This window comes from Barbatula barbatula (genome assembly GCF_947034865.1).
Source record: "Barbatula barbatula genome assembly, chromosome: 4".
Classification (NCBI taxonomy): Eukaryota; Metazoa; Chordata; class Actinopteri; order Cypriniformes; family Nemacheilidae; genus Barbatula; species Barbatula barbatula.
The window spans coordinates 10,860,698-10,872,881 of record NC_136768.1 but is presented as its reverse complement, the minus strand read 5'-3'; the positions used below and the strand labels follow the sequence as shown (position 1 = coordinate 10,872,881).

The following is a 12,184-nucleotide window of genomic DNA, read 5'->3' as shown; positions in this document are numbered from 1 at the left end:
CATAAACACTCCTTCAACACTCTTTCAAGTGTGAACTTGAACATCTTTTTATTCTGTAAAGTGTATTTAAAGCACATCTTTAACAGCTAAATTATTGTATGCTACTTTTTTCTTTATCTTAACAAGTCATATAAGGAAAACACAAATTCCTTTAATACCAGTGAGGGTTTTGGGCCCGTCCTTTGTTGTTTGATGAACATTATAAAAAGAGATCTTTATATGCTGATGCCCCTTTAAGAGCAAGTATATGGATATACGGATCTAATACTGTGACACATGCGTTTCCAAACTGTTAACGTTCATGAAACGGACTGTTTTGTAAAAATGATTGAATTCTGCAGGCAAAACCTATTTATTTACTTTATAAATGAACCGTCCTTCCTCTTCATAACCAATAGCTTTAAATGCATCTACACTGGCTGTACACCCACGCATATTATGTATTTGGGGGGCATGGGCACTCATAGATAAGCAAATGGCTGAAGGAGGGACGAAATGAAGCGACTGGATATGCCACTTGCGCAATATAACATTTCTGTGCAATACAACATTTCTGCTCGAAATATAACATTTCTGCGCAATACATTTATAACGTTATATGATTATCAGTTTGGCAGTCGCACCATTTGGTTGTTATCTTTATTAAAAAACATATAATAGCATTACAGTTCAAAACACTAAATTTCTAAATGCAGTCCAACGCAAAGCATGCTGGGAACTGGAAATTGCCGTCAAGTAGTGTAAGCTACCGTACTTAAGATTTAACATACCATATCAATTCTAAAAACGTATTCAAATAGATTTCTACTTAATATTCAGGGTTAACACAATATATATATATATATATATATATTTTTTTTTTTACATTAAGTAAAATGACCTTATTTACATTTAGTGAATTTCACTATTAGGCTTTACAGTGCAGGGAAAGATATTTGGAATACTGTTAGCACCTGAGATTTCTGGGTCACCATTGACTACCCTTAAAATGGTTGTCAAATGTCCACCTGAAATGTTTGTTATCCTAAATTATTTTCCTAAATTTTGTTTTCACAGTAATAAAAAAACGATTACAATAATTATTTCTACTGGTAGTCAATGGTGCCCCGGAAACCTCAGTTGCAAACATTCATCCAAATACCTTTCTTCGTGTTTAACCAAACAAAGAAATAAATACAGGTTTGGCACGATTTGAGAGTGAGTAGTTCAGGACAGAATTGTTGGGTGTACTATCGCTTTATTCCAGAATCATGAGATGAAAAAAGTCTGATCTAATCATGACTTAAAATAATGTGTAACTACACCTCAGAATAAATTGTTCGGAGTAGGGTTATAATGTGTGTTTTACCTGGTGGCAGATCTCATGCACCACCACCATGGTGAGCTCCATCTGATAGGAGAAGGAAGAGACATCAGGATCCAACAAGATCTTCTGCTCCACAAACACACTGAGACCCCAGTTCTCCATGGCTGCATACGGATGCTTGGGAACTGCAAGCAGATCTGCACACAGCAAGGAAGGTTGGATGTCAATGATGAGGACCCAGGATTGATAAGAAAAAAAATATTAACATGAAGAGGAATGAGAGGGGGGTTATCTAATAATAGTCATTTAATAGGGCCAAGGCATGAGACAAACAGAGAAATGCATTGCACAGAGATTCTAAAAAGTCCATGTGCCTTAAGAAGCAATTCCGCTTGGAACATAGGTCCCAGAACTCTAACCACAGGGCAAAACAATGCCCAAACACAAGTAGAGAAAGACATCAAACTTCAAAGACACCACAAGATGAAAAGTTGACAGATGCTCTCAGAGACGCACAACCAGGAGCATAGGTGTTCAGATCCCAACAGCGGGAACGAAAAGGGAACAGAGGTGTCATGATCCAAACACTATGTTTTGACACAAAACACCAGGGTGACACAATCCTGTCACAGAAACTATATGCAACCTCACAGAGGTGACAGACAAGTGTATTCAAATCGAACTGTTTCTAATTTGAAGCAGTGAGAAGAAAAACCGAAAACAAAGTGATAAAACACACTCCGGTATTCATAATTCCCTCCGAACATATTTAAAATGGCTCCTTTACAAAAGTCAACGCATCAATAAATCAGTTGTCTGAACGTCTCCATCAGCTCTGTGTCAGGAAGTATCCATACGTCAATGAGAACAGAAGTAGGTAAACCTCTGGTGCCGTTAAATCCAGATCTCATAATCAAGCCGAAGAGGAAGAGGAACAGTTTAAAGCTGTAACACGATGTGTGTGTCTTTTTTACGCGTTTCTCTCAGATCGTCTGAAAACAGCTGTGGAGTTTGTGAAGGAAAGATGCAATTTTCGTGACCTATGATACGGTGTGTTGTAAAACGTGAACAGATGTCAGACACCTTCACTGAAAATGAGCCTCCATTAGGGCACACACCCACGGACGGTTAATGCTCCACCTTATTAATTCAAAAAACAAACAGTAATATAGAATAAAGATGAAAGAGACGCTCTATTAAACAACTTTAGAAAGTAAAACCGAATCAAACAGTGCAGGTTTAATTACCATTGGTAATGTGCTTTATGACTGAGGGACTTGATGCTTTTTTAATTGACTTTTTGTTAAGCCTCATACGGCAATTACACAACCAGAACTTTGCGAGAGAGAGAGAGAGAGAGAGAGAGAGAGAGAGAGACTTGCCAAACAACCCCATAATTGCATCACGAGAGATGACCTTTAACTCAACCCCTGAATTCTAAATGATTTATCCGTGCACATCATTATTTTTTTTATTAATTTGCACTTGTAATGTTTAATCTAAAAAGTGTACCTCCTGGAATGGTGCGAGGGGAGGGGCAGCAAAGACTGACAGATTGCAAACTTTCACCTTTTAACGATGCAATCAATTGTCGATGGATGAAATCAAGTCCCGCCCCACATTTTTTTCTCATTTCAGAAGTCTTGTCACTCGGGTATACGTCAAGATATGGGTAAAAAGACAATCGCTACTTCCGTTTCATGCAGACTTTGACCAAGACTAGAACCCTTACACCGTGTCTACACCAGACGCGATGCAACAAAAGACAATAGATAGCATAAGAACCCATTATAATTAAAAATTCTATCCACACCGGTCGCGTCCGTTGTAAACACGGTATTAAAGAAACATTATAAAACGGTCAGTTCTGGTCCTTGATTCTGATTGGCTGTGGTGAGATCTGAGCCTTTATAAAATACCCCGATTTACAACGGCTGACTGCATTGCTTAGCCTAAATATCATTGAATTGACTTTATTTTATGAGACCTTGCTACGCATATGGAATTAACATTTTATTAAAGCAATAAGCCCCGCAAAGCAGTGGGTTACAGTCCATTTTATAACAGCTAATGGCTTTATTTCACCTTAAAGATTTAATTTGTCTATAGGCTCAACGTATCTCATGCTTTGAATATCATTGGTTCTAGTAGTAAGACACGCGACAACCAATGAGATTCAAACTTCTGATTCTTAACGCTGTGAAACAGCAATGTTCTCAATGATTGGTTCTCGAGGTCATAGGATGAAAAATGTATTGTTTTATTTCAGTATCCCTGGACATGAAACGCTGACTTATACAAATTTGGGGGCTTTTTGGAGCTTCGAAAACAGGTGACAGGATAATTATTCAATATATATTCGATCGTGATCCACTAAAAGAAGAGAGTCATATAGACTTGGGACGGTTTGAGGGCGAGTAAAAAACAGGCTAACTGTATTTTTGGCCAAACCCCAGGCTGGTTAAATAATAAACATGTTTTCTAGATCGAGGCCAGCCATTATAATTAACTTGAAATCCAGAATTCACCTTTGTTTGTCGTATAGTGATTGTATATTAGCCTTTCAATATCATGCAATTCATGTGATACCTGTTGTTTGAGGTAACTAGATGCAGGTGGATGAACGATAGCACTTATTGCCCTAAAGTGAGCACCAATAAAACCTGCTAGAACTTCAGTAAAGCCCAAATTACTAAATAAACTGAATCAACCAGCAGGCATGTTACAAACATGGATGAATTCTGATCCTGATCCAGTTTTGCTACAATGACATACACTACTGTCCAAAAGTTTTGCAATCACAAAGGCATTTTTGCTTTTATATAAACCGATCTTTCTATTCACCACTGTAGTGTAACCTTGAAGAAATGACGTTAAAAATGAGAAAGAGATAGAGATACAGCCATGAGAGCTGCTGGAATAGCACGATCACCGCAAACAGCTTTGTCGAGCAGAACCTCAATAAGTCAACTGTTATTCATTAGTTTTTCCCATTTCTGTGTTTCTAAAACAAATACACAAGAGCCTGAGGTGAAGTGTTGAACACTCAGGTATATCTGGAGGTCTGTATTAATTCCTCAGGTGCTCTTTGAGGTTGTTTTTGGGCGAGCGGTCCTGGGGCGACTCCAGGTAGGGAAGCAGAAGGAAATGTGAGGATGTGAATCTAAAGCTTTGCTCACAGCAGGGATCAGTCTGTCAGATCACACCTGCTCCCGTTCAGCACAGAGATGGCGTATTTTCACTTCATAACACTCACACGCATAAAGCCTAGTATGTGTGTCAATATATGCAGTGCCACAATAAACGCATCTCTAGATTTGTTAATTATTAAAAAGCAAGCAAAGATGTTTGTTCAAGCACAATATTCACTTTATGACGAGAAAACTGAATGTATGTTCATGTAAAAGGATTCCAAATCCTGATTCTGTTACTGTTTCGCCAAGCTGGTTTCATTCGGAGAGGCGAGTTCAGCAGAATCTATTAACCGGCCTGTCATTAAAATCAATATTAATCGCAGTGTTCGCATTACCGGCCAGCTGGCTCCACGGTGGCTGAATTCAATCTGTAAGTGTTGAGCCCTGAGCCTCACAGGCATCGGCTGCAAACACACGCTTTCATTTTACTTAAACAATAACAGTATTCATCCCTGTGAAAGCCCAATATAGAGCGTCGCAGAGAACTGCAATACATTTCTACGCCTGAAAAATGAGCCAGCGATCCACAGCTTGTTAAACAGTATTTGGTGTAATGTGGCCAGCAAATAAGAAGCAGCTTTGGCGGCGAGCCTAATACCGTGTCCTAAGCAAATGTGACAAAACGTCCCGGTTACGTATGTAACCTCTGTTCCCTGATGGAGGGAACAAGACGTTGTGTCGAAGCCGACAGATGGGGTTCGCCCTTGAGAACCAATCGTCTCTGACTATTTTGAAAAGGCCAATGAAATTGGCGAATGAAATTTGCATGCCGGGCTCCGCCCCCGGATATCCGGGTATAAAAGGGGAGCCGGCGTGCTCATTCATTCACCTTTTGTGCTGAGGAGCCTGAGAGCATCTCGTGACTGCTGCAGCGGACGGCTATTGTCGTGGCAAGAAGGACACAACGTCTTGTTCCCTCCATCAGGGAACAGAGGTTACATACGTAACCGGGACGTTCCCTTTCTGTCGGTCTCTCGACGTTGTGTCGAAGCCGACAGATGGGGTTCCTATGGAAAACGCCACGGCACTAGCCGCGTCACAATCTCTAGCGAAGCGACGTTGACCGGCCTGGGCGAGCCACACGTGAGCGCTATCGCGAAATTTGTAACCTTCCAGTGGGCAGGCAGGGGCTCCCAGAGCTTTTGGCAAAGATGAGTAGCCCCTGCCCTCTGCCAACTCAGACGGCCCCATTGGCGAGGGCCATCCAGTCGTAGGGCTACTGGGTAAGCGCTGTTCCTTCAATGAGGACGTGCGCTACGGAGACCACTTCCCACCCTAGGGGGGAATACAGTGGAGACACCAACATGGTCTCACCAAATAGGGGAGAACTCATGGGAGGTATGTGCGGAATGCCGCAAGGTGGATGTCCACCTGGGGAGGTCATGGGTTGCCACGCGGGGAACCATCTCATGACGACATCTCAGACGGAACCACCCTAGTGGGGGGTTACTACGTGTGGGGCACTAGGTCCGGTTAGAGCTATATGTAATAACTCAGCTTGATACCCGGCCATAGGCGGCAGGGCTGCTCCGCCGAGCCCGCCGCCCTGAGTGCTATTGATGGATGGACGGACTGCCTATTCTTCACCCTTGGGGAAAGAAGGGAGGCAGCCCATAGCGCACTGGTCCACCTCAGAAGGGGAATGGCGCTATGCGCAGGCGTACGCCCCACGACTGCTGGTCTCACCTGCTGGCAAGACTCGAGCTGCCGACTCCCCACGGAGGTTGTAAGCCTCTGCGAGGTATAGCGTAGCCCAACCCGCAGCTCTACAGATGTCTGCCAGAGAGGCGCACTAAGCCGATGCCCACGAGGAGGTCACACCCCGAGCGGAGTGTACCGTCACTCAAATGGGCACGGGCTAGGATCGGCACGCCGTAGTGACGGCGTGTGCGACCCAGCGCTACAACTCTCCTCGGATACAGCACTCCCGTTGCTGACCTCCATAACAGACAAGAGCTGCTCAGGGCCTTGAAGCCCTCAGTGTGGTTCGAGTAGAGGCGCAATGCGCTTACTGGACACCCCACGTACAGGTTGGGTCTTTCTCCCGGTGTGGGAGCGCCTGCAAGTTCACCACCTAGTCCCAAAGGGGGGCGGCGGAACTTTGGGCACGTAAGTCGGCCGGGGTCTCAGGATCACGTGAGAGTCACCGGGCCTGAAATTTGGCAATCGGTGGACACGGAATGCTTGCAGGTGCCTCACCCTCTGGATGGACTCGAGCCCCAGCAGGAGAGCCAACCCCCCTCGCAGAACGAGGAAGGGGCTCTCGGCAGGGCCCGAAAAAAGGGGACCCAAAGGTCCACCTTAAGGTCCCAAGAGGGTACGGGGCGCGGACGAGGCCTTAGCCCCTCGCGCCCTAGAGGAACCTAATAATCAGGTCATGCCGCCCCAGAGGCTCACCAGCAACTGGTACGTGATAACCGCGACAGCGGGTACCCACGTTCCAATGTGGAAGGGGAGATTACTCCCCAGCCTCTCCTGCAATAGGACAGCACGTTCCTGAGCGAGCAATTCCGCGGGTCTTCTCCTCGAGAAGAGCACCAGGACGAGAAGGGGCGCCACTTAAAGGCATCCAGCCTTGTGGGCATGGCCCTTGCCTGAGTGACAGTCTCCACCACTGAGGGGGGTAGGTCATCCAGGAACTCCTCGTCCCATCCAGGAGCCAGACCCAGAGGTCTGGCTCGAACGCCACAACGTGTCCATCCCCTGCGAGTAGGCCCTTCGCCAGGGGATTTTGGCCAGGGGGAGTTGTCGTCAGGAGTATTAGCTCCGAGGACCAAGTGTAGTTGGGCCCGTAAGGCGCAACTAGCAGCACTTGATACTCCCTTCCCAGACCTTGCACAGGACCTGCGCAATGAAGCTCACTGGGGGGAAGCGTAGTTCCGCTTGTCCCGCGGCCAGCTGCGCGCTAGGGCCTCCGTGTCGAGGGGGGAGCCTCGACCAGGGAGTGCCCAGCGGCACTGGGGGGTGTTCAGGGAGGCAACAGGTCCACCTGTGCCCGCCCAAGCCACACCCAAGCCGGCCGCAGTGGTGGAGTCGTCACTTCCCACGAGGCGTCAACTGACGAGAGAGCGCTTGGCTGTCTGGTTCAGGACATCCGGTGGTCATGTGACCTGCAGGGGCTTTGCCACCTGCTGTCTCCACTGGAGGCTGCACGCTAGGGCCTCCGTGTCGAGGGGGTCCTCGTCCAAGGAATGCCCAGCGGTACTGGGTGGTGTTCAGGGAGGCGACAGGTCCCCCTGTGCCCGCCCAAACCACACCCAGGCCAGCCCGCAGGGGTGGAGTCATCACTTCCCACGGGGTGTCAACTGACGAGAGAGCGCTTGGCTGTCTGGTTCAGGACGCCCGGTGGGCATGTGACCTGCAGGGGCTTTGCCACCTGCCGTCTCCACGGGAGGAGGCGTTTTGGGCGAGTTGCGATGACTGCAGCGAGCGAGTGCCACCCTGAGGTTTAGTACACTACGCCGGTCGTGCTGTCCGGGCCAGTATGCTGGCTCTGCACGAGAGGCCGGAGCCTCATCAGTGCAAGCAGGACAGCTAGCAACTTGAAGGCAGTGATCTGCCAACGCAGGCGGGGGCCCGTCCAGCGACCCGACACTGCGCGCCCATTGCACACCGCACCCGCACCCCGTAGGGAGGCGTCTGTCGTTCCACGACCGGCCTCAAGACCTGCTCGGGGTTAGGATGCGACGGCAGCAGGTGTAATGACGATACGCCTACTGCCGGTGCGCCACGCTCTCCAGGGAACTCATCTCTGTAGTCAGTGCTGTCGCGGTCCCATGTGCGTCAACCCGAGGGGGACAGGCCACCCCCGAGGACACCATGCCCAGGAGCCTCTGAAACTGATTTCAGGGGACCGCTGGCTGCTGCCTGAAAGTTCAAGCAGCTCAGCACTGACTGTGCGTGCTCGTGAGCGAGCACGCCGTCATGGAGACAGTGTTGAGTTCTCTACCAGGAAAAGGGGGAGCTCCGCGCCAGGGAGAGCTGCTCTCTTTTTCCCGGCTGACCCGTTTACTGACATGCCAGCCCCTCGACAGTGCCGAGGGAACTGTACATGAGAGTATGCGGTCAGTTGTCATGAACCACTCCTGGCGTCTGACAGACACCAGGACGCGCTTCTGCGCCTCCCGAACGGCACCCTTGCAAGGTGCTGCTCAAGGTATGCAGCGACCCCTGGTTTTGGGGATGATGAAGTGCGGCTGTCGAAGCCACTGGACATCTCGGCCGAGGGGACGGTTCGATCGCCTTCGCCAGAGGGGTGGCAGCCCCGGCCTGGAGCACAGGAACATCCCTGCCTCTGCTGAGGTAAGAGGATGCCTGAAGTCCGGCGGAGGTCTGGCGAGCTGGATCGAATGCCGAGACGGACCACACTCCCAGCCACCGTGATGGTTTGAAATGCTAACCAAGCACCCAGAGACCTCACAGGGGGGGCTGCGATCTACTTCATCAACCCGCGGGGGTTGGTTCAATGACTAGCAGTGCTGTTCTCCCCGGGGGGAACGGCTCCGCTAAATCACCTGCCAGGCGATGGCGCAGCTCGACGCACCGTCGAAGCGAGAGTGCTGAGGGCTGCTTTATACTCGTCATTGCGTGCCGCCACGACGCAACGTCGAGTTGCCGAACACCATCTTTCAGAGGGTGAGAGCGGCTGCAAGTGGGACCCAGAGAGAGACCTCTCCTTGTGAGAAGGCGGGCACTAGGCCCCCGAAGGGGCCCAGAAGGTGTTTGGGACGCGGCAGGGACCGCCCCAGTCCGACCATCCAGCAACCCAGGCTGGATCGGGCCCGATGGTTCAATCTCTCTAGGTGGTCCTTCTCTTGACGTCCTCCTCCGGGGGGCCACCTGCGGGGGCACCAGAACCGGAGTCGACGCTGGAGAAGGCCAGGGCTGCTGGGGGCAGACCACGTGCGAGACCTCGACGGCCGAAAGGCGGCCGGGTCACAGCAGGCCGGTCTGTTTCTACACTGTCAAAAGGCTGCTGGAGCAGTCCTTGACAGCGCCACCAATCAGCCGACCTTGCGAGAGGGGAGTCGGGAAAGTGGCCTCTCTCGACATCGCCCCCCTGCGCAAGATTGGGTCCGAGGCATCTTTCCGGGCCACTGATGTGGACATCGTCCGACCCAGCCTGCGCTGCCACCGCGGTCCCCGGAGGGCCAGTCGGCGGCGGCACTACTTGGGTCGGTCTTACCCCGTGGGGCTCTCTTTAGCGCCCTGGCCTGCAGGAAGGCCATGCGTAAGAGTGGAGGCAGCTTGGTCCACGGCACTGCCAGCCCCAACACCAGAGATGTTGAGACCTTACATGCCCTGGACGGTGAGTCTAGGTCAAGCCCCCCAGGTGGCCGCCGTCTGCGGATACCCGCGACTGCATGCTCCACCCAGGGTGCACTGACATAGTCCCTAGCTGCCTCCCCGCCCCGAGGGAAGAGAGGGCGATAGAGTCAGCTAAACGGAAGCGCGCCGAAAGGGACGCTCCAGGTCTTACTGAACTCCTTATGCAGCTCGGTAAAACTTGGCACTTGAGCCGGGCCCAATGTGCGAGTACCCAGCCGCGAGCACCAGGGCTGCACCGCAACCCGACGCTCACGGCGGTCCGAGCGAGCATGGCTGACATCTTGACGTCTGCTCTCACCTGTGCTCGACCTCCCGAGGGAGGGAGCTTCAGGGAATCGCCAGAGTCTGATGCCAGCAGGTCGCGCTCCGATGTTGCAAGAGACACCTCATCTCCACGGCTCGTGTCCGAGCGCGTGGCTGAGGAATAAGATGGCTTAGGACCATCCTTGGGGACCTGCTAAACAAGCGAGACGGGGCGCGAGCGGTCCGCGAGCCGACCGGCTGACGGATTAACGCTCACGATAATCCCCACATCACCCTCGCTGCTCGCCGCCGCTGACGGCAGGGCCGTAGCCGCTGCGGTCACAGGACGGGAAGCAAACGAGGTGGTGGCTTGCTCTTGACAGAACGTAGCCAACGTGACGCAACGTCTGAATAGCCGTCCGCCCGCAGTGACGCAACGTCTGACTAGCCATCCGCGCGCAGTGACGCAACGTCTGAATAGCCATCCGCGCGCCGTGCGGGCAGGACGAATCCACGAGGCTGCCACAGTGATCGGACCCCCGAACACTTGCGGCAACCACCGTGTCCGTCCCCGTCCTCGATGAGTGTACTGCACCCAAGAGATCAGCGGGCAATGCCACGCTGAGGAAATTGCTCTTTTAGAAAAATACCTCAGGAACTGCCAGGACGCCCAGGGGAATCTCCGCTGCACCGCGTCGTAGAAATCGGCAATTCGAAGAATGTCATCAGATGCGAAGGCTCCGAAGAACAAAAGGTGAATGAATGAGCACGCCGGCTCCCCTTTTATACCCGGATATCCGGGAGCGGAGCCCGGCATGCAAATTTCATTCGCCAATTTCATTGGCCTTTTCAAAATAGTCAGAGACGATTGGTTCTCAAGGGCGAACCCCATCTGTCGGCTTCGACACAACGTCGAGAGACCGACAGAAAGGGAACAACGTTTAGAAACCGTTTCCAAATGCGGTGTGTTGCGTTTGGTTGAGACAGCACATGTGCTGCAGAAGTGAACGCTCTGTGCATTGTGTCTCTTTATCAAGTTAAATCAAGAGCACAGATCTCCCCACAGGTCAAACACACATTCATTTGTAATTCTGTTACTGGACACCACAGATTCAAATGTTATTATAACTCTGTCATGTCATTGTATTTGTCTCATAGGAAACCAAGCTCGGAGAGGAATAAGCTCACTCCAAACTTTCTTCATTAGATTACAACACTTAATGACCAGTGAGACTTCTGTGTTTGAAGTGAAGCTTTTTATGAACATAAGCAAGACTACAGTACTTTCTTTTGATGCAGAGCTGTGATAGGGTTGTATGGGGGCCGCTGCCTAGACTAGTCTTACAAGATAGTCGTCTAAAAACTGGTCATAACTTCTTCAAGTCAGGTAAATAAAAAGGTAGATTGGTCTAATTGAAATATGAAAAGTAAGAACGGTTAGTCCTGATATTAATTGTGAGTCTTAATATTAATAGAATCTTAACTTAGCAGCTGTGTTTATGCAACTGGCCCCTGATGTAATGCATATTCCTCAACTTAAACCAAGTTTATTCTCTGTATATGACCAATACAATAATGAACTTTGCAGTACTGTTTATGAGTGTCACCCTTAGCTGACTCTGCCATGTGATGAACTGACATTGTTGGCACAGACAGAATAGCGGATCTTGAACTAATGTGGTCCTAAAATAAAACAAATTGGTTAATGTTCAATGCATTAAGGTCAATAAGTTCAATTAAATTGTTAATGACAAATGATGTCATTGTGACATTAACATCCATGACATCTGTTCCACAGGTATTTGACTCACCATTTTAACGGATGCCAGAGGAAACGTGAAGATGGTTTAATGGGTCTGAATAGTTTTATTTGTTTACCTTTGTTTCATCTGTTGTTTTTATAAATGATAAAATATTTTAATTCAAACGCTGCATAAAAGTGTTTTTGTGAAATGCTTTCCAGTGTTTTTGATGTTAAGATACAGTTTACTTAATACATTAGTACTAATACCTCATTTATGGTTTTAGGTAATATTCTAAAAAATAGAAAAGAAAAGATTAGTGAGAAAAAGATAACTCTTGTAAAGAAATATTAAGTACATTTACTGTATAT

The 12,184-nt window shown here is 49.2% G+C and overlaps 1 protein-coding gene across 2 annotated transcripts in view; it reads right to left on the bottom strand.

Annotated features, from left to right (window-relative positions):
- Positions 1-12,184, bottom strand: part of LOC306892831 (thyrotropin-releasing hormone-degrading ectoenzyme-like) — an 83,834-nt gene that overhangs the window by 44,618 nt on the left and 27,032 nt on the right. For both annotated transcript variants that reach the window (XM_079454147.1, XM_079454148.1), the window contains exon 5: positions 1,349-1,503. In XM_079454147.1, the coding sequence (XP_079310273.1) occupies positions 1,349-1,503 (155 nt within the window). The remainder of the gene's footprint in view (positions 1-1,348; positions 1,504-12,184) is intronic.